General features: G+C 37.4%; 1 protein-coding gene and 1 long non-coding RNA gene across 12 annotated transcripts in view; one reads left to right on the top strand and one right to left on the bottom strand.

Moving 5' to 3' along the window:
- MFSD8 (major facilitator superfamily domain containing 8) overlaps positions 1-21,771 on the top strand; it is a 449,919-nt gene extending 428,148 nt beyond the window's left edge. For 4 of the 11 annotated variants that reach the window (XM_084972953.1, XM_084972955.1, XM_084972954.1 and 1 more), the window contains 9 exons: positions 1,450-1,690; positions 2,764-2,877; positions 6,033-6,177; positions 6,847-6,902; positions 11,569-11,677; positions 15,297-15,431; positions 17,946-18,049; positions 18,138-18,385; positions 19,626-21,771. In XM_084972953.1, the coding sequence (XP_084829079.1) occupies positions 1,450-1,690; positions 2,764-2,877; positions 6,033-6,177; positions 6,847-6,902; positions 11,569-11,677; positions 15,297-15,431; positions 17,946-18,049; positions 18,138-18,385; positions 19,626-19,832 (1,359 nt within the window). In that variant the 3' untranslated portion in view covers positions 19,833-21,771. The other 7 variants (XR_014813023.1, XR_014813025.1, XR_014813024.1 and 4 more) reach the window with 6 other exon arrangements.
- A 1,362-nt stretch (positions 21,772-23,133) lies between these two features.
- Positions 23,134-27,239, bottom strand: LOC146400961 (uncharacterized). Its single transcript, XR_014813070.1, has 2 exons — positions 24,773-27,239; positions 23,134-24,466 (listed from the first exon to the last, which is right to left on the bottom strand). It is a non-coding gene; the product is annotated as an uncharacterized LOC146400961 (long non-coding RNA).
- Between the last annotated feature and the right edge of the window lie 320 nt (positions 27,240-27,559).

Below are 27,559 nucleotides of genomic sequence, written 5' to 3' on the forward strand. Positions count from 1 at the left end.
GTTAAGAACACAATGTCCATGAGGATGCAGGTTTGATCCCTGGCCTTGCTCAGTAGGTTAAGCCTCCAGCGTTGCCATGAGCTGTGGTGTAGGTCGCAGATTCGGCTTGGGTCCCACATTGCTGTGGCTATGGTGTAGGTCAGAGGCTACTGCTCCGATTGGACCCCTAGTCTGGGAACTCCATATGCTGCATAGGCCCTAAAAAGACAAAAAATAAAAAATAAAAGTAAATAAAATAGTGTTTTCAGGAGTTCCAGTTGTGGCTCAGTGGTAACGAACCCAACTAGTATCCATGAGGACTTGGGTTCAGTTCCTGACCTTGCTAAGTGGTTTGAGGATCCGGAGTTGCCATAAACTGTGGTGTAAGTCACAGATGAGGCTCAGATCTGGTGTTGCAGTGGCTGTGGTGTAGGCAGGCAGCTACAGCTCCAATTCAGTCCCTAGCCTGGGAACTTCCATATGCCATGGGTGTGGCCCTAAAAAGACAACAACAATAAAAAAATAGTTTTTCATTTCTTTTTTGAAAATTAAATTTTAAATTTATATGACATGAAGTTGTTATACTTATTCACTCTTATTTCTCATTACAAACAAAAATATGCCTAAATCTTTTCATTTAAAGTTATTTAAAATACCTTTGGAAAAGAAAAGGCCATGGATTTCTTTATTAAGTTGTTCTACCACTTAACCTGCGTATGTTTAAACTTATTTCCTAACATTTATTGGTTATTTTTCTAAATTATTACATAGCCTACATATCAAAACCAATCTATTGATTTATTCCATAGTCCCTTTTGTAAGCTAAAATTTCCTGTTTTCTAAAAGTATGAATGTTGTGTCTTTCCTCAACATTTGTCATGATATGTAAACCCTCTTTGAATCCTGGTTTGTCTACCCTGAAAGTAAAAATTAGTGATAGATTTAATGAGAGAATTTTTATTCTTTTTAAAAGTTTTATTCTTTTTAAGCATTTGATTATTGTGTCCAGTTTAAAAAAAAGTCACTGCGCTAATAGCTTTTTCGCTTATAAGTCCAAATATTTGCATTTACTTTACAAGAATTAAAGTGGCATATTATTTTTGTTTTTCCAATAAATCATACAATTTGTTAATGTGTTATTTATGATTTAAGATCTTTATAAAAATGGTGTATTTATGATATTGTTAGATATATAATGTGATTATCTTTTTAACAAGATTTTTATGACAGAATTTTTATAATCTAAAAAATAAAGCTTCTTAATTTTCCTTGTATATAGTGAATTGTTAACATATCTAATTATGTTAGAAGTATGACTTCCTCACTATGAGTAATGATGTTACAAAATTTGTTAGAATTATTGTGTGTATTTTTTTAGTAAGAAAAGTCATGGTCAGGAAAAAGTATTTAGGTTTTAAACTTTACTTTTCTTGGATAACAGTTCTTAAAGTATTGTACTTTTTCCTGCAGATTGATCAGACAGCCGATGCAAGTTTTTTGGGCTGGGTTATTGCTACATTTAGCCTTGGCCAAATGGCAGCTTCACCTTTATTTGGTTTGTGGTCTAATTATAGACCAAGAAAAGAACCTCTCATCGTTTCCATTTTCATTTCGGTGGCAGCCAACTGCCTCTATGCCTATGTCCACCTACCACCTTCTCATAATAAATACTACATGTTGGTTGCTCGTGGATTAGTGGGATTTGGAGCAGGTAATATGTATGTATGTATGTATCTTTTTGTTTGTGTCACACTTATTATCATGACATTTATAGCCCTCTCTCACCTGATTCATCCCTTCTCAGTCTCATATGCCACATTGAGCATACAGATGTGTCATTGCAAAAGGGCAAATATCTTTGCTGTCGCTTTGCCTTTGCTCATGATGTTCCCATTACCTATAGTTTCTCTTTCTGTTCCCATCATTCTTTAGCCTTCAAGATTCAGCTCCAAGTTCCACATCTTCCATGAAGCTTTCTTAGGCTACTCTGCCCCTCACCAGATCTTACTCTTCTCCAGCATGTCTCTGGCATATGCTTAAATACTGTTTTGCACTGTTTTCATTCTTTATCACCAACTAGATAATAAGCTTAGTGTAATTAGGGACAATATATGACTTTTAAAAATATTTTCTAGCCCTTAGTAGAGTCTCTTCAACATAGTAAATGCCCAACAAATTTTTTGGAGTTAAATTGTTAGGATTTCTTTTTCTTTTTTCTTTCTTTACTCTTTTTTGGCCGCCCTTCGGCACAGGGGCCAGGAATCAGATCTGGGCCTCAGATGTGATCTATGCCACAACTTCGGCCGTGCTGAATCCTTAACCCCACTGTGCATAGCTGGGGATCGAACCTGTATCCCAGCATTCCCAAGATGTTGTTGATCCCGTTGCATCACAGCGGGAAATCCAGGATTTCTTTTTCTGTTTCTTATGTTACAGATCTAAGCAGGCAACATATGGCATCTTTTTTTTTTTTTAAATAGTGTAGCAATTAGTAGTGTACCATTCACTCAGTGCTTTCTCAATATTTAATGATGAAAAACAGTTTAACATTCCTATAATGCCATTTTTCATTCATTCAAATCTTTGTGTTTTTGTATTGCTGAAAGCAATATTTTCCATTAATTGATGCATTTGTTCAGTATACATGCCTTGTATAATCATAAAGAGAAAGCAGTGACTATGATTAGATTAATATTTCTTCTTCTATATAAAGTCAAATTAAGTTGAATTTTATAGACTGGAGAGTATTTTCTTTTACTTTGGATTATTGTGTTTTTTTCATAGGAAATGTAGCTGTTATTAGATCATATATTGCTGGTGCTACCTCTCTTCAAGAAAGAACAAGTGCCATGGCAAACACAAGTGCATGCCAAGCATTAGGTTTTATCCTAGGTCCAGGTAGGTGTTCTTCATTTGCTATTACTTGAATTTGAATTAGGAAACCTTTTGAGGTTTGAATGTTACATGAAATCCAAGTATAAAACTTCAGAACTGAAGGAAAGGAGGGGGATATATATATATATATCAGTTTATATCAGAACAGGGATTGAATGCAAGCTATTAGCAGCAACAACATCAGATCTTTAACCACTCAGCCACCAGGGAACTCCAAGAAACTGATATTATTTGATCCAGCATTAAGGCAAGGCTCTTTACATGTGTTAACTCATATTTCCTTTTTTTTTTCTTTTTTTTTTCTTTTGCTTTTTAGGGCCTCACCTGCAACATATGGAAGTTCCCAGGCCAAGAGTCGAATTGGAGCTATAGCTGCCGGCCTACGCCACAGCCATAGCAACTCAGGATCCGAGCCTCGTCTGCGACCTACACCACAGCTCAAGGCAACGCAGGATCCTTAACCCACTGAGCGAGGCCAGGGATTGAATCCGTATTCTCATGGATCCTAGTCAGGTTCTTTAACTGCTGAGCCACGAAGGGAACTCCCAACTCGTATTTTCTGTATTAAGTGCTATTAGTCTCATGGTACAGATCAGGACACCAAGCCAAAAAGAACCCAAGTAAATTGCCATCAAATGGGAAATCTGGGGTTTAAAACTGAATTTAAAGTGTATGTTCTCTCAGATAATCATTTTTTAGCTTGATATCTCAGCAAGAGTTTGCCTTTTTTCCTGTTTATTAGAAACAAGGGAGTTCCCATTGTGGCATAGCAGAAATGAATCTGACCAGTATCCATGAGTATGAGGGTTTGATCTCTGGCCTCGCTCAGTGGGTTAAGGATCTGGTGTTTCTGTGAGCTGTGTTGTAGGTCACAGATGGGACTCCGGATCCCATGTTGCTGTGGCTGTGGTGTAGGCCAGCAGCTGTAGCTCCAATTGACCCCTCGCCTGGGAACTTCTATATGCCATGGGTGCAGCCATAAAAAGCAAAAAAAAAAAAAAGAAAAGAAACAAAATTGTTTTAACTGAAGGACTTGAGAAAAGTTATAGGAGGTTCTTTATCCTTTTGCCTTTTGTCCATACCTTTAAGACTTTTCTAAGATTGAAGAAAATGAGAGTTTTAACAAGATCTACTGTTCTCTTCCTCTTCCCAAGCTTTCATACTTTAGCTGAGTATAGAAATATATTAATGAGATTTAATATTTTTCTAAGGCCAATTAATTTTCTGCTAAATGAGTAAAGAAATTTTTATGCCTAGAATAAGATTGAAAAGCCATGTAATCAGTCCATGCTTTTGGTATGGCATGAATATCATCGTGAATGTCATTGATTTGAATCCAGCTCAGTTTACTGCATCATTAACACCTCAATGCTAGTCCAGTTTCTGTTGCTTCATTACTTCTCTTCAGAGAATCTATTTATCATTCCCAGAATCTCATATTTCAGTTTAGTGTTGTGGAAAAAAAATATAAGCAGGAATCCAGAATATTTGAAATTACTACCTTCCTATAAAATACCTGAGGACATAGTCTGGGTCTTTTTTAATTTACCATTCTACCCTCAGTGTCTAGCATAGTACCTGGTATAAGCTTAGGTGCTTAATAAATATTTTTGCCATCTATAAAACATTTTATAGATTATTCCCTTAAACATTTTAATATATTTGTATTAAAGATGAGTAATGTAGTCCTGAAAAGATTAGATGACTTTTCCAGTAATAACCACTAACATTTATTGACTGCTTACCATATGCTAGATGCTATACTGAGAGCTTTAGTTGCAGTATTTTACTTAATCCGCACCCTAAGTTTACATGTAAAGCATTGGGCAGAACCAGATATAGAGTCTAAATGGAAAGAACAAACCAGTACTTTTTCTTTCTTTTCTTTTTTCATTTTTAAAGTTTTATTGAAGTATAGTTCATTTACAGTGTTGTGAAAACCAGTACTTTTTCAATCCGATATTTACCACAGATCAAAACTGAAAATGATATTAAATATGTAATTTAAATACTATACACACAGTAATATTTTAAAATATTGAGTTAAAATGTGACTTTTTTTTTTCTTTTTCTTTTTAGGTCCGCACATGTTGCATATGGAAGTTTTCCTGGCTAGGGGTTGAATCGGAGACACAGCAACGCAGCATCCGAGCCACATCTGCGACTTATACCATAACTCATGGCAACACTGGATACTTAACCTACTGAGCCAGGTCAGGTATTGAACCCACATCCTCATGGTTACCAGTTGGAAGGAGCCTCAATGGGAACTCTGACATTTTCTTATAATGAAATTAAATTTTAATAATTTATTTGTGGAAGAAATTGTACACTTTAAATTTCCTACAAAGCTGTATTTAAAACAATACTGACAAGTTAGGTATAATCCCTTATGAATGCATGTACATCAGTGCTTCTCAGCCATATTTTACATTTTTGTTTCGCTAAGGAGTCTTTTTTTTGTTTTTTTTTTGGTCTTTTATCTTTTTAGGGTCTTATCTGCGGCATATGGAGGTTCCCAGGCTAGGGGTCCAATAGGAGCTGTGGCTGCTGGCCGACCCCGTAGCCACAGGAATGCAGGATCTGATCCTCCTTTGTGACGTACACTACAGCTCACAGCAACGCCAGATCCTTAACCCACTGAGCAAAGCTAGGTATGGAACCCGTGTCCTCACGGGTGCTAGTCGGGTTCATTAACTGATGAGCCATGATGGAAATTCCTCTAAGGAGTCTTTTTAGACATTTTTCCCCTAATCGCTCCATGCCATGAGCTTTTAATACCACAGATCTATAGTCTGTGTCTTTTTTTGGGTCATACTGGTGGCATGTGGAAGTTCCGGGGCCAGGGATTGAACCCATGCTGCAGTAGCAACCCAAGCCACAGCATTGACAATGCCAGATCCTTAATCTGCAGAGATTCCGTGAAATTCCCTATATTGTATGTCTTTTATGTACTGTGTACATATCTGTGCTTTATATAGAAAAAGTAAATTTTTTGTCTCTCCTCACCAAGAATCAGTTTCCTTACTGCCACTGAGATGCCTGATGTAGATGGATGATCCAGTAATGGATACTTCTAATTTTGTGGTAAATGTTTTTCACATTTATTTTAACCTGTGCCTCCCATATAACAATTCATCTGTATACGTTTTATTAAGTTTTTCAGACTTGTTTTGCACTCATTGGAGAAAAGGGTGTGACATGGGATACCATTAAGCTGCAGATAAACATGTATACAGCACCTGTTTTACTTAGTGTCTTCCTGGGAATATTAAATATTATTCTGATCCTTACTATATTAAGGTAATTAGAAATGATAAAACTACTCTTATAGATTGTGAAATTAAATATGATTATCATTAGTAGAGAATTATTATTTCTTTGATGTCCTTATTTGGTTCTTGATGTTTATAGTTCATATTTTTTGATGAGCTAACCCATATGGTATTCATGACTAAAATAATAGATGATGACTAAGATTCAAGGTTTGGTCTTGATTTATTAATTATAGGTTTCTAAGCAGGGGAATGGCATGAAAGCAATGTTTTAAGTAGATAAATGATTAGTATCAACTTGAGACACAAAATTTACTTGTATATCTCTTTTATATATTAGAAGAAATTTTATAAAATTACAGAAGTTTTGTTACTTTTTATTTCGTTGGAATGTTTTATCCAAGAGTCCAAAAATGTTCATAACTCATGTTAAAAATCACTAGAAAGCTTCAAATACTGATTAAGGTTGATCATTTATGCTTTTGGATGAATCAAATATTTTTCATTTTATATGATAATGTAATAATCATAACTTGTATTTTTTATTTTACTTTTTATATATTAATTTCATTACTCAAAAGGCAGTAAAATAAACTATATTAGAATGTGAAAATATAGAAAGCTAGTAATAAATTTAAACCATTTTTCTAGTATACTAAGCCTTTTATGGACACAATGTTTATGTTTTTCTTTTAAGAGAACATCGTGTGGATGACTCAGGACGACAGTGTAAAAATATTAATTTTGAAGAAGGTACTATTAACCTGTTTGACTAAATTTCTATAATATTGAAAATTGTTCCTAATGATTCTACCTATTTGATGTTTAGTTGAATTTTGCAGCTGAGGACAATACAGTGGTTAACTGGGGAAGATCTTCAAAATTGAAAGTTAACTGATTTTTTTTTTAAGGTATACCTTTATCAGTGACTTGGTGTACACAATTGGCAAGGTTAAAACCATTGCTAAAAAATCACTTTATCTTGTTTTCAAGAGCCAATATCCTAATAATCTTGAGACTTTTGGAATTACTTCAGTAATTTTGTTATCAAATGTTTCTTTCTGTTTCAAGTATTTCTTTGTTCACTTAATCATGGGAATAAGTATGGTTTCTCTTTTTTGTTTTTATTCTTTTTTTTTTTTTTTTTTTTTAAGATTCCAACCAAGCAAAAGCCTGCTTGGTTACTTTATTCTTCCCTTTGACTCTTTTATTGTTTTTATTCCTTTGATATACTCTACAAATGGACATGTTCATCCTTTAGATCTTTCTATGACTCATAAATAGATAGTCTGGTAAGTATGTATATTTTACTAAATAAACCATTATTTAAGTACTCCTAGTTAGGTCCTCCTTGAGGAGCCCCTCCCCCCCAAAATAATGCAACTTAGTTCACCCTTAGGTGTTTATAAAGTGGAAAAGAGTGTTATTTTACCAAGTTCTTTGATAGCTGTTTTATTTAATTTTCACAACAAAACTAGTGAAAGTAAAGTTAAAAATAGTAAGGTGGAGAGCAGAGTGGTGAGGAGCTATAGCACGTTTTGAACAAAGGAGAGGAATGACAATAATCAGATTCCAAGTGGGTCTAATCCAGATATGTGAAGTCCTGAACTATAGCAGTAACTGAGAATGGAGAAGGGAGAGATATTAGCTTTTGAAGGAAGAAAGGAAATCAGTATTTTTGACAGATTGCATAAGGGATATTAAGAAATAGGCGGAGTTGGAATTCCTTTCGTGGCACAGTGGTTAACGAATATGACTAGGAACCATGAAGTTGCAGGTTCGATCCCTGGCCTTGCTCAGTGGGTTAAGGATCCGACATTACCGTGAGCTGTGGGGTAGGTCTCAGATGCGGCTCAGATCCCGTGTTGCTGTGGCTCTGGCATAGGCCAGAGGCTGCAGCTCTGATTAGACCCCTAGCCTAGGAACCTCCATATGCGTGGGAGCAGCCCTAGAAAAGGCAAAAAGACAAAAAAAAAAAAAAGACAAAAAACCCCACAAAAAAACAGAAATAGATGGAGTTGTTGAAGATGTCTTCTATGTTTTGACTCTAGATAACTGAAAGAATGAGAGGACAAGAATTTAAGAAGGGACATTGCAAAAAAGAAAAAGAAAGTTCCTGTTGTGGTGCAGCACGAACAAATCCAACTAGTATCCACAAGGATACCAGTTGGATCCCTGGCCTTGCTCAGTGGGTTGGGGTTCTGACATTGCCGTGAGTTGTGGTGTAGTTTGCAGATGCGTCTTGGATCCCGAGTTGTTGTGGCCCCTAACCTGGGATGGGAACTTCCAGGTGCTGTGGGTGTGGCCCTAAAAAGCAAAAAAAAAGAAGGGACTATGGCTAAAAAGATAATTTCAATTTGGATCAGGCCAAATATAATGCTACACCAGAACAACTAAAAATTCCAGAGGCACTTGTAATTTTGACAGTAGAGATCAAAGTTAGAGATACAGATTTGGGAGTCATCCAATTAAAAACACTATAGCAACAAAGAAAGAATGAAAGGATGAAAGGAAGGGGTAGATGAATCAAGTATGGCAAAATATTGTTGAATCTAGAACATAGGTATGTAAGGATATGTTTGAAAATTATCAAAGTAAAAACAAAGAAACAAAGGATGAGTGGTGAGGAGGTGTCAGCAATGGGTATAAGCTGCTTTTTTGAAAAGATGAAAAATAGGATGCTAACTTAAAAGACCTTTCAGATAAAGAGAATGAGTGAGATAAAGCGGGTGAGGTTGAGGGGCTGAGAAAGGGATGATATACAGCAAAATCTTGCACAAGCTGAAGAAGATAACCATATACACCCTTGATCTTTGCTTCATTGATTTTAATGTGCTTAGAAAGCACCTGGGAACCTTGTTAAAATGCAGATTTGTTTCAGTAGGCCTGGAGAGAAAATTTGCATTTATAACAAGCTTCTATGTGAGCTGATGCTGCTTGTCTGCGAACCACACTTTGAGTAGCAGAGATCTATATCTACACTGTCCAGTGTGGTAGTCGCTAGTCACATTTGGCTATTTAGATTTAATTACATTTAGGAAATTTCCTCAGTCACACTAGTGACATTTCAAGTGCTCAGTTAATAGGTATATGAGATTGGTGGCCAACTGTATTGGATAGTATAGAGGAAGAACATTTGCATCATGTCAGAGTTCTGTTGGATAGCACTGCTCTAAAACACAAATGAGAGGAGTTTTTTTTGTTTGTTTTTGTTTTTTGTCTTTTTTTGCTATTTCTTTGGGCTGCTTCCATGGCATATGGAGGTTCCCAGGCTAGGGGTCGAATCAGAGCTGTAGCCCCCGGCCTACGCCACAGCCACAGCAACGCCGGATCGTTAACCCACTGAGCAAGGGCAGGGACCGAACCCGCAACCTCATGGTTCCTAGTCGGATTCGCTAACCACTGCGCCACGACAGAACTCCGAGTTTTTGTTTTTTTAAGAAGTGTACCTGCAGCATATGGAAATCCCCAGGCCAGGGATCTAATCAGAGCTGCAGCTGCTGGCCTATGCACAGCCACAGCAACTCGAGATCCGAGCCACATCTGTAATCTGTACCACAGCACTGGATCCTTAACCCACTGAGCAAGGCCAAGGGTCAAACCCACATCCTCATGGATACTAGTTGGGTTTGTTACTGATCAGAGCCATGATGGGAACTCCCACAAATGAGAGGAGAGATCTATATTCTTTCATAAGATTTCCCTGGCCTGGGAACTTCCATATGCCACAGGTGCGGCCCTAAGAAGCAGGAAAAAAAAAATTTTTTTTTTTTTTTTATCTGAACTTGAGGCATGCAGAAGTTCCAGGGCAGGGATCAAACCTGCACCACAGCAGTGATAATGCTGGATCCTTAACCACCAGGCTAGCAGGGAATTTCTGGCAATAAATGTTTAGATAAAATGAATCAGGTTTATTCCTGCTATTAAAAAATGTTATCATGGGATAGGATTATAGTTTCCAATTATTTATTTATTTATTTATTTGGCCGCTCCCTTGGCATGCAAAAATCCCCTGGCCAGGGATCAAACCTGTATCACAGCAGTAACTAGAGCTGCTACAGTGACAATGCCAGATCCTTAACCCACAGCAGAACAAAGGAACGCCTCCAATTACCTATCTTTTAATCAATGTGTTAGTGTAGTATTTTCTTAAAATTCTTATATTAAGGTACCTAGTCAATCCCCACAGTCTAGGAGGCAGCATTTCTGAGTTTCCCCTCTAAAGCTAGCCCTGGTCAGAGGCTGCAAAAAACTAACCACATAGGAAGTAAACTTATGTCTGACATGGGGCAGTGTTCATATTTGATTCAAAGAAGCAAAGACAGGCCTCTAGCTGGTGATTGAGAATCAGGGAGTTCTATCCAAAATAATACAAGGACCAGGGTCTACTCCAGGAAAGGAACTGGAAAAAGCTGACTGGTTTTCTTTGTGTGAAAAGAAGGTAATAATCCTATGTTGAGTGTACTCAAGGTGCTTAATTGCCCCCAAGTATAGTGGGCTATTGTCAAATCTCATTTACTATTGGAGGAGGAACTCCTTCCCAGGAATTCTGAGGTATAAAGGCAGGTACTATTATAAAAAAATTAATAGAAACTTAACTGTGTCTTAGGAAAGTCACCCTCTGATCCCTCTGCTACTATACATACACTTAAAGATTGTATAAATGAATACGTTCTTAGATTACTTACCTGGTTTACCATAAGTGGGTAAATTATAAAATAGCATTATGGAAATGTGGAAGTACATGTATATGGCTTCGCACTTCTCAATTATATCACATATAGCTTATATTGAATGTGTTATTCAACATAAGTAAATATTGTAACTCATTTTGCTTTTCTAACTTATAATAGCACCAACAAATCTTGGTGGTTCCTTGCAAAAAATATAAATGATCGTTTTAAAAAATGATTTTTTTAATTATAGTAAAAAACATAAAGATACTTACTAATTTTACATAGCATTGGAATTCAAAATATATATCCAGTGAGGTGAATCATCAAACTGAGAACTGATTTAATAACTAGTTGAGATCTTCATGAAATCCTCATAAATTTAAAATTTAGGTAAGGTAGAAAAAAATCCACACCTGAAATATAAAGCATATGTATTAAGTATGAGGTCATTTTATAGAATTCTATAGATATACGTTTCTGTTTTTGATTGACATCAAATAGAAAATCTGAGTATTTCCTGTAGGTGAAAGAATTGAAGTGTATATCCTGAGAAGAAAATTTACTTTACTTTTAAATGACATTTAAAAATTATTTCCGTCATGTAAATTCTGTTACTTATAAACTGCTTTTAAGCCTAAAAATGTTTAGTCATAGAATTTGCTACATAAAATTTTTACACTATTTTAGTGTCATAAGAAAAATTAGATGTGTAGGTAAAATAATTTTTCTCCTGTTTTCTGTAGTAAGTACCGATGAAGTTCAGGTTCCCCAAGGAAATATTGATCAAGTTGCTGTTGTGGCCACCAATGTTCTGTTTTTCGTGGTTCTGTTTATCTTTGCCCTTTTTGAAACGTAAGTTTTATCATTTTCATCTAAATTGGATTGTGTGAATAAGCTGTACTTCTTAGTGCAATATTAATCAGGCATGTTGATGTTCTCCAAAACCTTATGTAAGGCTTATTTTTTCTTGTCATGATGTAAAAAGCATATATAAATTTTTTGCTTTCTATCTTGAATATACTTAATTCTCTGCCTGTAATCTTACTACCTTTTTTCCTTATTAAAGGAATCCGTTTCACTAGTCTTTCTTCTTTCCTCTGAGTTTCATGATAAATATAGTTATAAAACCTTGTGATTAAGTTTAAGCTGTATAGCTTCATACTTAGGTATGTTTGGTTCAGTCTAGAAAATTTAGCTTTAAGCCTTGATACTGAAACAAGCTAACATATTACAAAATCTCTGCCTCGTGTAGGCTTTGTTGCCTGTTGGTTATCATAAGGCCTTTTATTTTAAAAATACCTTTCCATTATATTATTAAAATAGTACATTCTTGTAAGTATTCCAGACACTACAACTGTATTTCCACATCCACTCCTTTCCTTGGAGGTCACCACTGCTAATACTTTTGTATGTCTTTTTTTGTAACATTTTTCTACACACAACTCTTAAGCATTGGGGTGTGTATGTCCATTCAACCAGCATAGAATATGTGATAGTTTTTTTATTCGACAACTCATCAATATATTGCAACATATTTATGCCAGTACATTTCATGCCAGATCTACTGGATTTTTTTAAAAATTATTGAGATATATGCAAGTTTTAGTTTATCTGGTTTGGGGGGCATTTATTTTAGTATGGTAAATATTCATAACATAAAACAATAACATTTTAACTTTTTTTCAGTTTTAAGGATATGTTTTAACTCTTATCTATTTATTTCCCATTAATCCATGATGAAACATGTTATTGGACACATACTGAACTTTTAGTCTGCTATGACTCTTAGAGCTTTACTTCCATATTTTCTTTTCTTTTTTTTTCCTTTTTGGCCACACCTGCAACATGTGGAAGTTCCCAGGCCAGGATCAAACACGCACTTCAGGAGTTCCCATCGTGGCGCAGTGGTTAATGAATCCAACTAGGAACCATGAGGTTGCAGGTTCGATCCCTGCCCTTGCTCAGTGGGTTAACGATCTGGCGTTGCCGTGAGCTGTGGTGTAGGTCACAGACTTGGCTCGGATCCCGTGTTGCTGTGGCTCTGGCATAGGCTGGTGTCTACAGCTCCAATTCGACCCCTAGCCTGGGAACCTCCATATGCTGCAGGAGCGGCCCAAGAAATGGCAAAAAGACAAAAAAAAAAAAAAAAAAAAAAAAACCACACACTTCACATGCAGCCTGCACCACAGCTGCAGCAACGTCAGATCTTTAACCCAATGTGCCACCACCAGGGAACTCCCATCTTTTCTTTTTTTAAAAAAAAATTGAGATAGAATTTGTATATAATGATATATTCATTCCAGATGTACCATTTTATTTATTTATTTATTTATTGCTTTTTAGGGCCCCACCTGCAGCTTATGGAAGTTCCCAAGCTAGGGGTTGAATTGGAGCTGTAACTGCCAGCCTATGCCATAGCCACAGTAACATGCTACATCTGTGACCTACACCACAGCTCGTGGCAGTGCTAGATCCTTAATCCACTCAGTAAGGCCAGGGATCTAACCCACATCCTCATGGATACTAGTTGGGTTTGTTACTGCTGAGCCACAACGTGAGCTCCTTTAAATATTTTTAATTGTGCAATTTAGTGGCATTAAACACTTTCAAAATATTGTGCAACCTTCAAAACCACCCATTTCCAGATCCTTTTTCTCATTCCAAAAAGAAGCACTACACCCATTAATCAAGTCCCAGAGTTCCCGTCATGGTGCAGCTGAAACAAATCAGATGAGGAGCCATGAGATTGTGGGTTCAGTCCCTGTCCTTACTCAGTGGGTTAAGGGTCTGGCAATGCCATGAGCTGTGGTGTAGGTCGCAGATGCGGCTCAGATCTCAAGTTGCTGTGGCTCTGGCGTAGTCCAGCAGCTACAGCTCTGATTGAACCCCTAGCCCAGGAACCTCCATATGCTGCGGGTGGGGCCCGAAAAAAAAAAGACAAAAGACAAAAAAAAAAAAACCAAAAAAAAACCAAATCCCCATGCTTCCTCACCCAGCTTCTGACTGCCTCTATTCTACTTTCTCTATGAATTTGCCTATTCTAGGTACTTAATATAAGTGGGATTGTACAACCTTTGTCTTTTTGCGTCTTCCATATTTCACTTGACTTGATGTTTTCAAGATTTGTCCGTGTTGTAGTGTGTGTCAGAATTTCATATCTTTTTATGGCTGAATTGTATGTATTTATGCTCCATTGTATGTATTTACCAATTTTGTTTATCCATTCATCTGTCAGTGGAAATGTGGGTTATTTCCACCTCTTGGCTATTGTAAATAATGCTACTATGAAAATTAGTGTACAAGTATCTGAGTCCTTGCTCTCAGTTCTTTTTGGTATATACTCAGAAATGAAATTGCTGAATCATATGGTAATTCTGTTTTTAATTTACTGAGAATCCATTGAATTATTTTCCAAAGCAACTCATCTTTTTTTTCCCCCTGCCTTTGGCCACACCCTTGCCATATGGAAATTCCTGGGCCAGGAATGGAATCCATGCCACAGCAGCGACCCAAGCTGCTTCAGTGATAATGCCAGATCCTTAACTCACAGTGCCACAAGAGTACTCCATCAGCTCATCCTTTTTTTTTTTTTTTTTTTTTTTTTTTTTGCTTTTTTAGTGCCGCACTTGTGGCATATGGAGGTTCCTAGGCTAGGGGTCAAATCGGAGCTGCAGCCACTGAGGTACACCACAGACTGGCCAGATCCGAGCCACGTCTGTGACCTATACCACAGCTCACAGCAACGCTGGATCCTTAACCCACTGAGGCCAGGGATCGAATCCGCATCCTCATGGATCCTATTCAGGTTCGTTAACCTCTGAGCCACGAAGGAAACTCTCATCACCTCATCTTTTTAAAATTAAAAATAGTGATGTTCTTTTTTTTAAAGAATTGATATTTAAAATATGTTTTAATTCCTTTTGGTAGCCAGTTAATAGAAGGAGATAGAAAGTAGAAAAAGAAAGCTTGACAAGGAAGGAGACAGTCATGTAAAAGAAAGAGGCATTCAGAGGTAGAGAAAACAAATATATAAGAAAAGAAAAGATAGATATGAAAGAGACTGAGGAACAGAAAAAAAAAATCTCAGATGGTTCTAATAAATTAATAGTAACATTATTTCATTGAAAAGAGGCCAATTTAAATCAAAATGCTTTTTTAATCATATTAGAATGGTAGGAATTTTGGTTTGTCTCTCTTTCCTATTTTTCAAACTTTTTGGAATGTGAATATGTTTCTTATGTAATTACAATAGATATTAAAAAATAAAAATGCAAGCACCCAAACTTGGTGGCTTGTGTAACAACAAAATATCCCTTAATTTTGTTAAAATTTTTGTTTATGTAGTTCCAGTATAATTGTTATAAGAGATGCATATTCTTGTATGTGTTGACGTCATTGTTAAAACTTCTATTTCAACTTTAAGTAAAAATGGCTATGATTTAAATAAAATAAGAATTATTTTTTTTCTTAGCATCGTTACTCCATTAACAATGGATATGTATGCCTGGACCAGAGAACAAGCTGTATTATATGATGGAATAATACTTGCTGCTCTTGGAGTTGAGGCAGTTATTATTTTCATGGGGATAAAATTAGTTTCCAAAAAGTAAGTTATGTGTTTTGCTTTTATTTCAAGTCTTTGCATATGGAAATTCTCAGGCTAGGGGTCCTATCGGAGCTGCAGCTGCTGGCCCATGCCACAGCCACAGCAACACCAGATCCAAGCCACATCTTCGACCTATGCTGTAGCTTGCACAATGCTGGATCCTTAACCCACTGAGTGAAGCCAGGGATCGAACCCACATCCTCGTGGATACTAGTCGGTTTCTTAACCCACTGAGTCACAATGGGATCTTTCTCTTTTTTTTTTTTAAGTAAAACACGAAACAGAGCAAACAAAGTAAGTGAATGTGCTAATAAAATAATGTCTTTTCTGTCATTATGTATGAGTTTTAGTCCTTGAACATTTACAGATTTAAAATTTATTAAGGAAGCATATTTTTTTTTTCCTGTCTTTTCTAGGGCTGCACCCGTGGCATATGGAGGTTCCCAGCTAGGGTCTAGCTGGAACAGTAGCTGCCAGCCAATGCCAGAGCCACAGCAGCACGCAATCTGAGCCACATCTGCAACCACAGCTCACGGCAATGCCGGGTTCTTAACCCACTGAGCGAGGCCAGGGATCAGACCCGAAACCTCATCATTCCTAGTTGGATTCGTTAACCACTGAGCCACAATGGGAACTCCATATTAAGGAAGCATATTTCTATACCGTGCAGTATATTCTTTGGTAAAGTAAGTCATTTTACACAGTGATTGTTGTCTTCCAATGTATCTTTTGTAAATTGTGTTTTATTTAAAGTATTTCCTTGTTTCACAAAACATTGTTCTGCTGTGTGGCAATATATGTTATGAAACAAGAAAGATTAAGTGGTTAAGTTTGGAAAAATTCTGGTTCAAATCACCAAACTTTACTGTAAGACTTCTAAATCTATATATACTGTATATATAGTATATAACCATCATGATAAATAGAGTATGGGACATCTCTAAAAATTAACTTTAACTTTGGTCACACAACACTTTATTGTAGAAGAGTTTTGTAAAAGTACAACTGTAAAAAGCACACTGAAGGAAAAACTTGTATAAAATTAAGTTCATTCATATAGTCTGGGGTGTGACTTTAGTTGATGAATTTAGACAGTTCTAACAATTTAATTATTCCTAAAATATTTTAATAATACTTTAGAATCTTAAGGTTCTAAAATCAATTAACAAATATTGAGTCAGTGCATAGGGTTAGGTGCTATGGGGGATACTGTGAAGACTCCTGTCCTTAATAGAACCAAGTAGAGGGACCAAGATACAGATATACACATAGACATAGATTCATATTCAAAGTTAAATAATAGTAAATGCATAACATCTTGCTACAGAAGTAGAGTGGTGCTGATAGGCATTCTTACAAATTGTCCAATTTCATACCTTCAAAGAGCTTGTATTCTATTGGGAGGAAAGGCAATAAATGCAAATGTGAAATCAGGTCATGATAAGTACTGTGAAAAATAAAGCAGAGGAAGGGAATAAAAAGTGGCAAGGGCAGGGTTGGGAGAAAAGGAAAGTGTTGTTTTTATTGACTATTCAAAGAGGACAGCTCAAATCGAAGTTCCATCCAAGCAGAGACTTCAGTGACTTCAGTGAAGTCAGAGAATGGCCATGTAGTGGCCGGGAACTCTCTTCCCCCAGAAGACTGAGCTTTGTGTGATAAAGGAACAAGCAGGAAGGCCGTTTTGGCCAGAGCAGAACAGAGTGAGAGAAATGGCAAATAGAGAAGATTAGGTTGTAAAGATATGAAGCCTTGTAGATATTCTGAGGGTGATGGGAAGTATTGGGTTTATTTGTTGTGTTTTAAGAAACTTTGGTCTTATTTGTATATTTCACTTTTTGTTAGGGAAAATCTCCAACATATACAAAAATGTAGAGAGAATCATGTACTGAATGTTTAATATCTATTACCCAGCTTTAACAATTGGACGATTTTTTTTTTCTGCTTTATAGGGCTGCACCTGCAGCATATGGAAGTTCCCAGGTTAGCTGCCGGCCTACACCACAGCCACAGCAACACAGGATTCGAGCTGCATCTGCAACCTGCACCACAGCTCATGGCAACACTGAATCCCCAACCCCCTGAGGGAGGCCAGGGATTGAACCCGCATCCTCATGGGTATTAGTTGTGTACTTTAACTGCTGAGCCACAGAGGGAGCTCCCACAGATTATATTATCGTTACTGTTATTTTTGGTGTTCCAATTGTCTGGTTTTGGCCAACTTCTTCAGATTGGCTCTGAGTCCTTTTATCATGGCCCAGTAGTTGCTGATAGCTTCTGTGCTTTCTGGTATGATAAGATGTCCAGGCTCATCCTATCCATTTTCTGTTTCAGACCTGAAATCAGCCAGTTTTTAGAGGAGTCCTGGTGCCCTTTGGTGGGAGATTGTATTTTGCGTTCATATTAGTGTATCACTAGAAGTATTGATATTTTATTTACAGTTTAAAAATTCTAAATGCAATGTAACCATGTTATAATGTTTCATTTTAAAATTACAGAGTTTTTGTTCTTTAACAGGATTGGAGAGCGTGCTATCCTACTGGGAGGACTCATCGTTGTATGGGTTGGCTTCTTTATCTTGTTACCTTGGGGAAATCAGTTTCCTAAAATACAGTGGGAAGGTATAGCCATGTATAATTCTATAATGTTAACCCCTGCTATCTATCTGAAATTAATAAGTAATTCACTATACTAATTTTATTTTTACAGATTTACATAATAATTCAATCCCTAATACCACATTTGGGGAAATAATTATTACTCTTTGGAAGTCTCCAAGAGAAGATCACAATGAAGGACCAACTGGTTGTCCATTTGAACAAGCCTGGTGCCTCTACACCCCCATGATCCATCTGGCCCAGTTCCTGATAGCAGCTGTGCTAGTTGGAATAGGCTATCCATCCTGCAATGTTATGTCCTATACATTATATTCAAAAATTCTGGGACCAAAACCTCAGGTGAGTCGGTTATCCTGGTATTGCAGTTGTGTGAGATATACTTGTAAGCACTCACATTTTTTGCTGCCACTCTCCATTTTTTGCACAAGCTGATTTAGGGGATTTTTATCATACTCAGAATTTTTTTTTTCTTTCTCTTTTTCTTTTTTCATTTTGGGCCATCTCTTGACATATGGAATTCCCAGGAGGCCAGAGGTCAGATACAAGCCACGGTTAGGACCTATACCTCAGCTGTGGCAACACCACATGCTTTAACCTACTGGGCCAGGCCAGGGTTTGAACCTGCGTCCTGACACTGCAGAGACACTACTGATCCTGTTTTGACACAGCCAGAACTGCATACTCAGAATTTTTTTTTCTTTTCTTTTTTCTTTTTGCCTTTTCTAGGGCCACTCTATGGCCTTTAAAAAAAAAAAAAAAAAAAAAGATAAAATGGATTATACCTCATGTATGTAAACTTTTTTCTACATCTTCAGTTTTTTTCCCCTTAATATTATCATAGCTTTCTTTTTTTTTTTTTTTTTTTAATCACGGCTTTCTTTTCATGCCATTGCATATAGATGTTATTCTCATGGTTAAGATCTTATTCTATATAAGACCTTATTCTTTTAAGCAACTGCTTAGCATTCCATTTATTAAATATACATAGTTTATTTACTTAATCCACGATTGATGGACAGTTAGGTTACTTTCAGTTGGAGGATATTAGAAATAGTGCTGTACTGTACTTTCTTGGGTAGATTGTATGGGCTATAGTTTTGGATACAGTAGTTGGAGTAGTGACATTATGATTTAGTGGAAATTGATACAATGGAGTCAGCCAAACAGGGCTTTTAATCTCTTGGATAATTCTTGAATTTTCTGAGCTTTAGCTTTCCCATTTATTAAATGAGGATAATACCAATCATAGAAATTTGTATTGGAAACAGTAGATGCAGAGTACCTAATGCAGTGTTTGAAAGATAGCAAGTACAAAATAAATGTTAGCCTTAAAAGGTAAATTAATAAGTCATTTCAGCAGACAGTGTTTGTTCTTTTACACAACTTTTCTTTTTCCTAAGCAGTATATCAAATTAGCTTATTGTTTATTATTTGCTGTATTTATAGACACTATATTTAATTTAAAGATAGCAGATGGAGAAAGTGATTCTTATGAGTTTGTCATAGTTTTATAATAGTAGTATCATCCCTGTTTTTAAAATAACTATATCTGAGTATCTGTCTGCTTCTCTCCCCACAGGGTGTGTACATGGGTTGGTTAACAGCATCTGGAAGTGCAGCACGGATTCTTGGACCTGTGTTCATCAGCCAAGTGTATACTGCCTGGGGCCCACGATGGGCTTTCAGCCTTGTGTGTGGGCTAGTGTTGCTTACCATCACACTCCTGGGTGTGGTTTACAAAAGACTCATTGCTTTCTCTGTGAGGCATGGAGGAATTCAGGAGTAACTTAGCTAAGTCTGTGATGGAAAGTACTTGTCATGTAGACCTTCCTCTTTTAAGGCTCTGCTAGACAGTTGCTAGTAGTCAGTTTCCCAAAATCAGGTTGGAGGTACTGTATGCTTTGAATAACAAGAATATTTATTCAATAACACAGGGAATTCTATGTGTAAGTGTGAATAACAAGATAACATAAAAAACTCTGGATCATAGTTTCCTTATCTCAAAAAAAAATAGTCTTCATATAATTTTTGGGGAGGTGTGTAGCATGAACTCATGTGTGAAAGGACAGTGGTCTATAAATGGGAAGTTACACTCTTAATTCAAACTGTCATTAAAATAACAAGAGACTATCTATGCAGTGAAATCATAGAGTTCTTTATTTTAGGGCCGTACCTGCGGCATATGAAAGTTCCCAGGCTAGGGTTCAAATTGGAGCTACAGCTGCCGGCCAACACTACAGCCACAGCAACACTGAATCCTCAACCCACTGAGTGAGACCAGGATTGAACCTGCATCCTCACGGATACTAGTCTGGCTCATTACCACTGAGCCACAACAGGAATTTCCCGTAGGGAGAGTTCTGTATGAATTACCTGTAATAGAATGAAATTATAGAAATTGTCTACCTAAACAGAGATACATTTATTCAAAGGTATCTCTTTTTTAATTTATAAAAAAAATGGGAGTTCCTGCTGTGGTGTAGCAGGTTGGGGATCAGGTGTTGTTTCTGCAGTGGTACGTGTTTGATCCCCAGGCTGGTGCAGTCGGTTGAGGATCCAGCATTGCCACAACTATGGTGTAGGTTGCAGCTGTGGCTTGGGTTTGATCCCTGGCCCAGAAACTTCCATGTGCCATAGGTGCAGCCAAAAAAAAAAAAAAAAAAAAAACGAACAAACAAAAAACCCACCATGCATTTTTTTGTTACTATCGAATTTTCTTTACGAAATAAAATCATCACTTCTAAATTTTCCACTCACCATGCCTGCCATTCCACATTAGCTTCTATAAGTCATTGTTTTTAATACTATACTTTTTGTCTTAATTTTGGTTTGGGATCTCGCTGAAGAATCCCAAAGTTAATACATGAGTATGAGTAAGGCTCATATTTGAGGAATAAAGAGGATTAAGCGATCAAGATGGGTTTCACTACCTTTAGTAGGGATAACCACTTTTTTCTTTAAAGTCCTAATAAATAATTCACTTTAGAAATATAAGCCAGATGTATCTTGTATACATATTGAACAGCAAACTTAAAATTGTTGGCATTTTCCAAATCCTTTAAATTCTGGAGAAAAACTATTACTTCATTTACTTCTTCTGTCTCTCAATAGTGGTATGGAAGACACAGAAGTTTTCAATCTGTGTCTGCAGAACTCCTCAGAACTACAGAATTTTGGAGTTCTCGTCGTGGCTCAGCAGAAATGAATCTGACTAGCATCCTTAAGGACGCAGGTTCAATCCCTGGCTTAACTCAGTGGGTTGAGGATCCATCGTTGCCAGAACTATGGTGTTGGTCTCATGCATGGCTTGGATCCTGTGTTGCAGTGGCTGTGGTGTAGGCAGGTGGCTGCAGCTCCAATTCAACCCCTAGCCTGGGAACCTCCATATGCCATGGCGCGGCCCTAAAAAGACAAGAAACGACAGAATTTTAAGTTTGAGTAGTTCATGCCAGCTGCAATACAGTCAAGCTAATATTTGAGGTAAAATGGCTTTAATCTAACAGTTTACTGAGTTTACAAATGTGGGCTAAATCACATTCTCTGTGTATACACTTCTACTCTATGTAGATCGAATGCTGCTAAAAGGGACTAGCACAAAGCTATGTATGTAGATAATATTACCCCAAAATGCAGAAATATTTCTAAATACTTTCCCAAATGTTCCTACTGTAAATTATAAATATTTTCAAATATGAGAGTAAACACTATAATCTGCACTTTATAAACTGTTCGATGTACTTTTTTTGGAGGGGGTAACTTGAATAACAGGAATTTATTTCTCATAGTCCTGGAGGGTAGAAGTCTGAGATAAAGGTGTCAACAGGGTTGGTTTCTTCCAAAGCCTCTCTTCTTGACTTACAGACAGTTATCTTTTTTTCCCCTGTGCCTTTCATGTGTTTTTTCAGCTTTATTGTGATATAATTGACATGTAACATTGTGCAGACTTAAGGTGTACAGAATGTTGATTTGATGATTACATAATTGCAAAATGATTTCCATCTTGGCATTAGCCAACCCCTCCATCATATCACATAATTACCATTTCTTTTTTGTGGTGAAAACATTTAAGATTTACTCTCTTAAGCAACTTTTAACTATATAATAGAGTGTTATTAACTATAATCACCATGCTGTACAATAGATCCCCAGAACTCACTCATCTTATTACAGGAAGTTTTTACTCTTTAACAAACATCTACCCATTTCTTTCGCTCCCTAGGCCTTAGCAACCATCCTTCCACTCTCTGCCTCGAAGAGTTTGGCTCTTTTAGATTCTACATACAAGTGGTATTCTACATACTTGTCCCTCTCTATCTGACTTACTTCACCTAACATAATGCCTTTAGGGTCCATCCATGTTGTCACAAATGGCAGGACAGATCTCCTCTCTTGTGGCTGAATAGTACACACACATCATATCTTCCTTATCCATTCATCTGTTGATGGACACCTCGGCTATTGTGAATAATGCTATAATGAACAGCATAGTGCAGATATCTCTTTGAGAGTCTGCCTTCATCTTCTTATACCCAGAAGTGGGATTGCCAAATCACATGGTAGTTCTATTAATTTTTTGAAGAACCTCTATACTGTTCGCCATGGTGGAGGTACCAGTTTATATTCCCACCAACAATGTAAGAAGTTTGCCTTTCTCTACATCCTTGCAAACTCTTATTATATTTATCTTTTTGATAATAGCCATTTTCACAGTTGTGAAGTGGTATATTTCACTGTGACTTTGATTTGCGTTTCCGGAGGAGTAGTGAGACGGAGCACTATTTCATATATCTGTTGGCCATGTGTGTCTTCTTTGGAAAAGAAGCATCTATTCAGATGCTCTGCCTATTTTTAAATGGAATTGTTTGTTCTTTTGAAGTTTACTCTTAAATCCAACTTCACCAGCTCTAAAGAAGGCTCAATCTGACAGAATCAATCTGTGATTAAATTTTAGAGATTGTTTTCACTTTTCTCTGTCCCTGTATCAAGACTGTACTTCATTTAAGATTTTTCAGGGCCATAGCCAGATTTCTGGTTCTGGTCAAGTCCTTCTTCTCTGATGTTCTGCAGCTCCTTCCTCTGTCTTAGAGTTTGTTTTTTTTTTTTTTTGGCCGCCCCTGTTGCAAGTGGAAGTTCCCGGGCCAGGGATTGAGCCAGCAACACAGCAGCAACCTCACCAGTGATGACACCAGATCCTTAACCTTCTGTGCCATCGGGAGTTACAGTCAGTCTCTCTTAAAATTTTTGGGTAATTTCCAATCCTAAAATACCAACTCCACACTTGGTTTAGATAGTATACATGATAGAAATAACAATAATGGTAATGAGGAAAATGCTAAGGGCAAACATGGAGTTCTTTTCGTATTGCAGGTAATGTGTAATGTACTCTTTTTTTTTTTTTTTTTCCTTTGTGTTTTTAGGGCAGCGCCTGCAGCATATGGGATCCGAGCTGAGTCTGTGACCTATACCACAGCTCATGGCAATGCCAGCTCCTTAACCCACTGAGTGAGGCCAGGGATCAAACCTGCAACCTCATGGTTCCTAGTTGGATTTGTTAACCACTGAGCCACGACAGGAACTCTGTAATGTACTCTTTAATTCTCATTATCAGTCTTACAGAGCGAAGATACTATTATGATTCCCATTTTACAGATGAAGGAACAGACACAGAGAAATTAAGGTACTTATCTAAGTAATAGTCTATCTTCAAAATCTACATCCTTAACTATTTTTCATAGTGATGAAAATAGCCCTTAAAGTTATAGGAGTAGTAAATTAATTGCCAATTATAGGGTAAAATAAATTACCTATTAGCAGAAATATTTGAGAAGCGTAATTTGAAGCCCATTGACTGGGGCTTTGTTTTAGCATAATACACTTTCTATGTAGGAATATGACATAAATTATGAAGTTTCCCAACTTCTTAATTTTTTTAGTATTGAATAAAATTCAGATAAACTATATCCTTGCAAAAATAACTGCCACCTTCATTTCTTTGTTTTTAAACTATGGTTGATTTACAGTGTTTCTTTTTTTTTTTTTTTTTTTGTCTTTTTGCTATTTCTTTGGGCCGCTCCCGCGGCATATGGAGGTTCCCAGGCTAGGGGTTGAATTGGAGCTGTAGCCACCGGCCTACCCCAGAGGCACAGCAACGCAGGATCCGAGCCGCGTCTGCAACCTACACCACAGCTCATGGCAATGCCGGATCGTTAACCCACTGAGCAAGGGCGGGGACCGAACCCGCAACCTCATGGTTCCTAGTCGGATTCGTTAACCACTGCGCCACGCCGGGAACTCCGGGAACTCCGATTTACAGTGTTTCATTAAGTTCCGCTGTATAACAAAGTTACCCAGTCACACACAGTAGGATCCCATTGCCCATCTGTTCCAAATAATAACAGTTTTCATAAAAAAAAAAAAAAACTCGGAGTTCCCGTCGTGGCGCAGTGGTTGACGAGTCTGACTAGGAACCATGAGGTTGCGGGTTCGGTCCCTGCCCTTGCTCAGTGGGTTAACGATCCGGCATTGCCATGAGCTGTGGTGTAGGTTGCAGACGCAGCTCGGATCCTGCGTTGCTGTGCCTCTGGCGTAGGCTGGTGGCTACAGCTCCGATTCAACCCCTAGCCTGGGAACCTCCATATGCCGTGGGAGCGGCCCAAGAAATAGCAACAACAACAACAACAACAACAAAAGACAAAAAGACAAAAAAAAAAAAAAAAAACAAAACACCCCAGAATACCCATCCATCCCACTCCCTCCCCTTTCCCCTTGAGAACCTCAAGTCTACTCCTCTTGGCCATGATCTCTTTCTGTTTTTTTTTTTTTTTGTGGGGGGGGGGGTTAGATAGGTTTATCTATTCCATATTTTAGATTTCATAAATAAGTGATACCATATGGTATTTGCATTTTTCTTTCTGACTGGCTTTGCTTAGTGTGAGAGTCTCCAGTTCTATCCATGTTGCTGCAAATGCCGTTAGTTTGTCTTTTTATGGCTGAGTAATAGTCCATTGTATATGTGTACCACATCTTCTTAATCCAATCATCTTTTGATAGACATTTAGTTTGTTTCCATGTCTTAGCTATTGTGATTAGTGCTGCTCTGAACATAGGGGTACATATCTTTTTCAATAAAAGTTTTGTCTGGATATATGCCCAGGAGTGGGATTATTGGATCATATGGTAGTTCTATATTTAGTTTTCTGAGGTACCTCCATACTGTTTTCTGTAGTGGTTGTACTGTTTTACATTCCCACCAACAGTGGAGGAGGGTACTTTTTCTCCACACCCTCTCCAGCACTAGTTATTTGTTGACTTGTTAATGATGGCCATTCTAACTGGTATGAGGTAGTATCTCATTGTAGTTTTGTTTTTTTTGGCTTTTTAGGGCTGCACGCACAGCATATGGAGGTTCCTAGGCTAGGGGTTGAATCAGAGATGTAGTCAGTGGTCTATGCCACAGCTATAGCAATGCCAGATCCGAACAGTGTCTGCGACCTACACCACAGTTCCTGACAATGCCAGATCCTCAACCCACTGATTGAGGCCAGGGATCAAACCTGCATCCTCATGGATGCTACTCAGATTCATTTCCACTGAGCCATGACAGGAATTCCTACCTCATTGTAGTTTTGATCTGCATTTCTCTAATAAGTAGTGCTATTGAGGATTTTATCATAAGCCTGTTGGCCATCTGTATATCTCCTTTGGAGAAATATCTATTTAGATCTTCTGCCCATTTTTCAGTTGGGTTGTTTGCTTTTTGTTGTTTGAGTTGCATGAGTGTATATTTTGGAGATTAGTCCCTTGTCTGTTGCTTCTTTGGCAGATACTTTCTCTCATTCTACAGGTTGTCTTTGCGTTTTTTTAATGGTTTCCTTTGCTGCACAAAAGCTTTTGAGTTTGATTACGTCCCATTGGTTTATTTGTGTCTTTATTGTCATTATTCTAGGAGGTGAATCAAAGAAAATGTTGCTGTGATGTATACAAAGATTGTTCTGCCTATGTTTCCCTCTAGGAGTTTTATAGTTTCCAGCCTTATATTTAGTCTTTAATCCATTTTGAGTTTATTTTTGTATAACGTGTTAGATAATGTTCTACTTTCATGCTCTCTACTGGGGTGGAGAAAGTTACCTCAGAAACAGGGAAAGCTGCTGGGAGTCCACAAGGGGCTTTCCAGGAGGGTGCAGACCCACAACTGGCCTAGCACACAGATTGTGATTTTGAAAACTGTGGAGGGCCCAGAATTCGGCAGGAGGTTTCCTTAGCTGCCGGAGACCTCCAAATTCCCTAGGGGGCAGAGAAACTATTCCTGAAGCATTGCTGAGGGGCAAGATTCTGCAAGTGCCCCTTGGAGCCACTTCGGGGGTGGGGGAGATTATTGAGAGTACTGACCTCTCTGGGGGTTAACACCAAAACATCTTAGCACAAAGGTAGATAAAGAAAGTGACATAGGGTTGAGGAGAGGTCAGAGAGGTAAAGTTTGAGGAAAAAAATCACCTAGTTGAGATCTTGAGTTGACAAGTTTAGTATAAATTAAAAGATGATAGGAGACCTTCTTAAGGTATGAAAAACTGCTAAAAATAGTATTTAAAAGATGTGTTTATGAAAATCTAAACTTATACCCGATAAGAATGATTTTCATACTTGAAGGGATTTATAACTTCACAAAGCATTTTCATGCTATCTTGTTAAACTTGGCCACATTTAAAATAAATCTGTATGGGAGTTCCCATGGTGGCACAGCAGAAATGAATCTGACTAGGAACCATGACGTTCCTTGCTCAGTGGGTTAAGGATCCGACATTGCCATGAGCAGTGGTGTAGGTTGCAGACGTGGCTCAGATCCTGCATTGCTGTGGCTCTGGTGTAGGTCACAGATGCAGCTCAGGTCTGGTGTTGCTTTGGCTGTGGTGTAGGCCAGCAGCTGTGGCTTCCATTAGACCCCTAGCCTGGGAACCTCCATATGCCACGGGTATGGCCCTAGAAAGCAAAAAAAAAAAAAAAAAATTTATGTAATTTTTTGTTTTAGAGAGGGTAAACTCCTTATCTGCATCTTTTTTAGACTAGATTAACTTGCTTTGAGAGGAAATTTGGGTTGCCATTTTTTACTATTCCATACATTTATAATTTAATATATTTTACAATATGAATGTATATGTGTATATGTATATATTTCTTATAAAATGTTTTTGTGTTACCTGTGTTATCATTTTCTCCCCTCTGTTTTCTTTGTTGTCCTCCTGGAAATTTTTTTAGTCTGAAATTGGACTTGATGAATTGACCTTGTAATTTTCTTTTTTTTTTTTCTTTCTCTGTTTTTGTCTACTTTCTGGGAGAGGTTTTTCAAAGTTATCGTTTCTTTCCTCTACTGAGTTTAAGACATTTATTCTGTATTCTTTTTTCTACCTGCATCATTTTCCTTTACTGAAGGTCTGGGCGTTGGGTGTTGGTTCTTTTTTTTTTTTTTTTTTTTGGTCTTTTTTAGGGCCATGCCTGTGGTATATGGAGGTTCCCAGG

Source organism: Sus scrofa, chromosome 8 (genome assembly GCF_054392235.1).
Source record: "Sus scrofa isolate SSC_HxYL_T2T_F1_AM1 chromosome 8, Sscrofa_HxYL_maternal_Yorkshire_Landrace_v2.0, whole genome shotgun sequence".
NCBI classification, from domain to species: Eukaryota; Metazoa; Chordata; class Mammalia; order Artiodactyla; family Suidae; genus Sus; species Sus scrofa.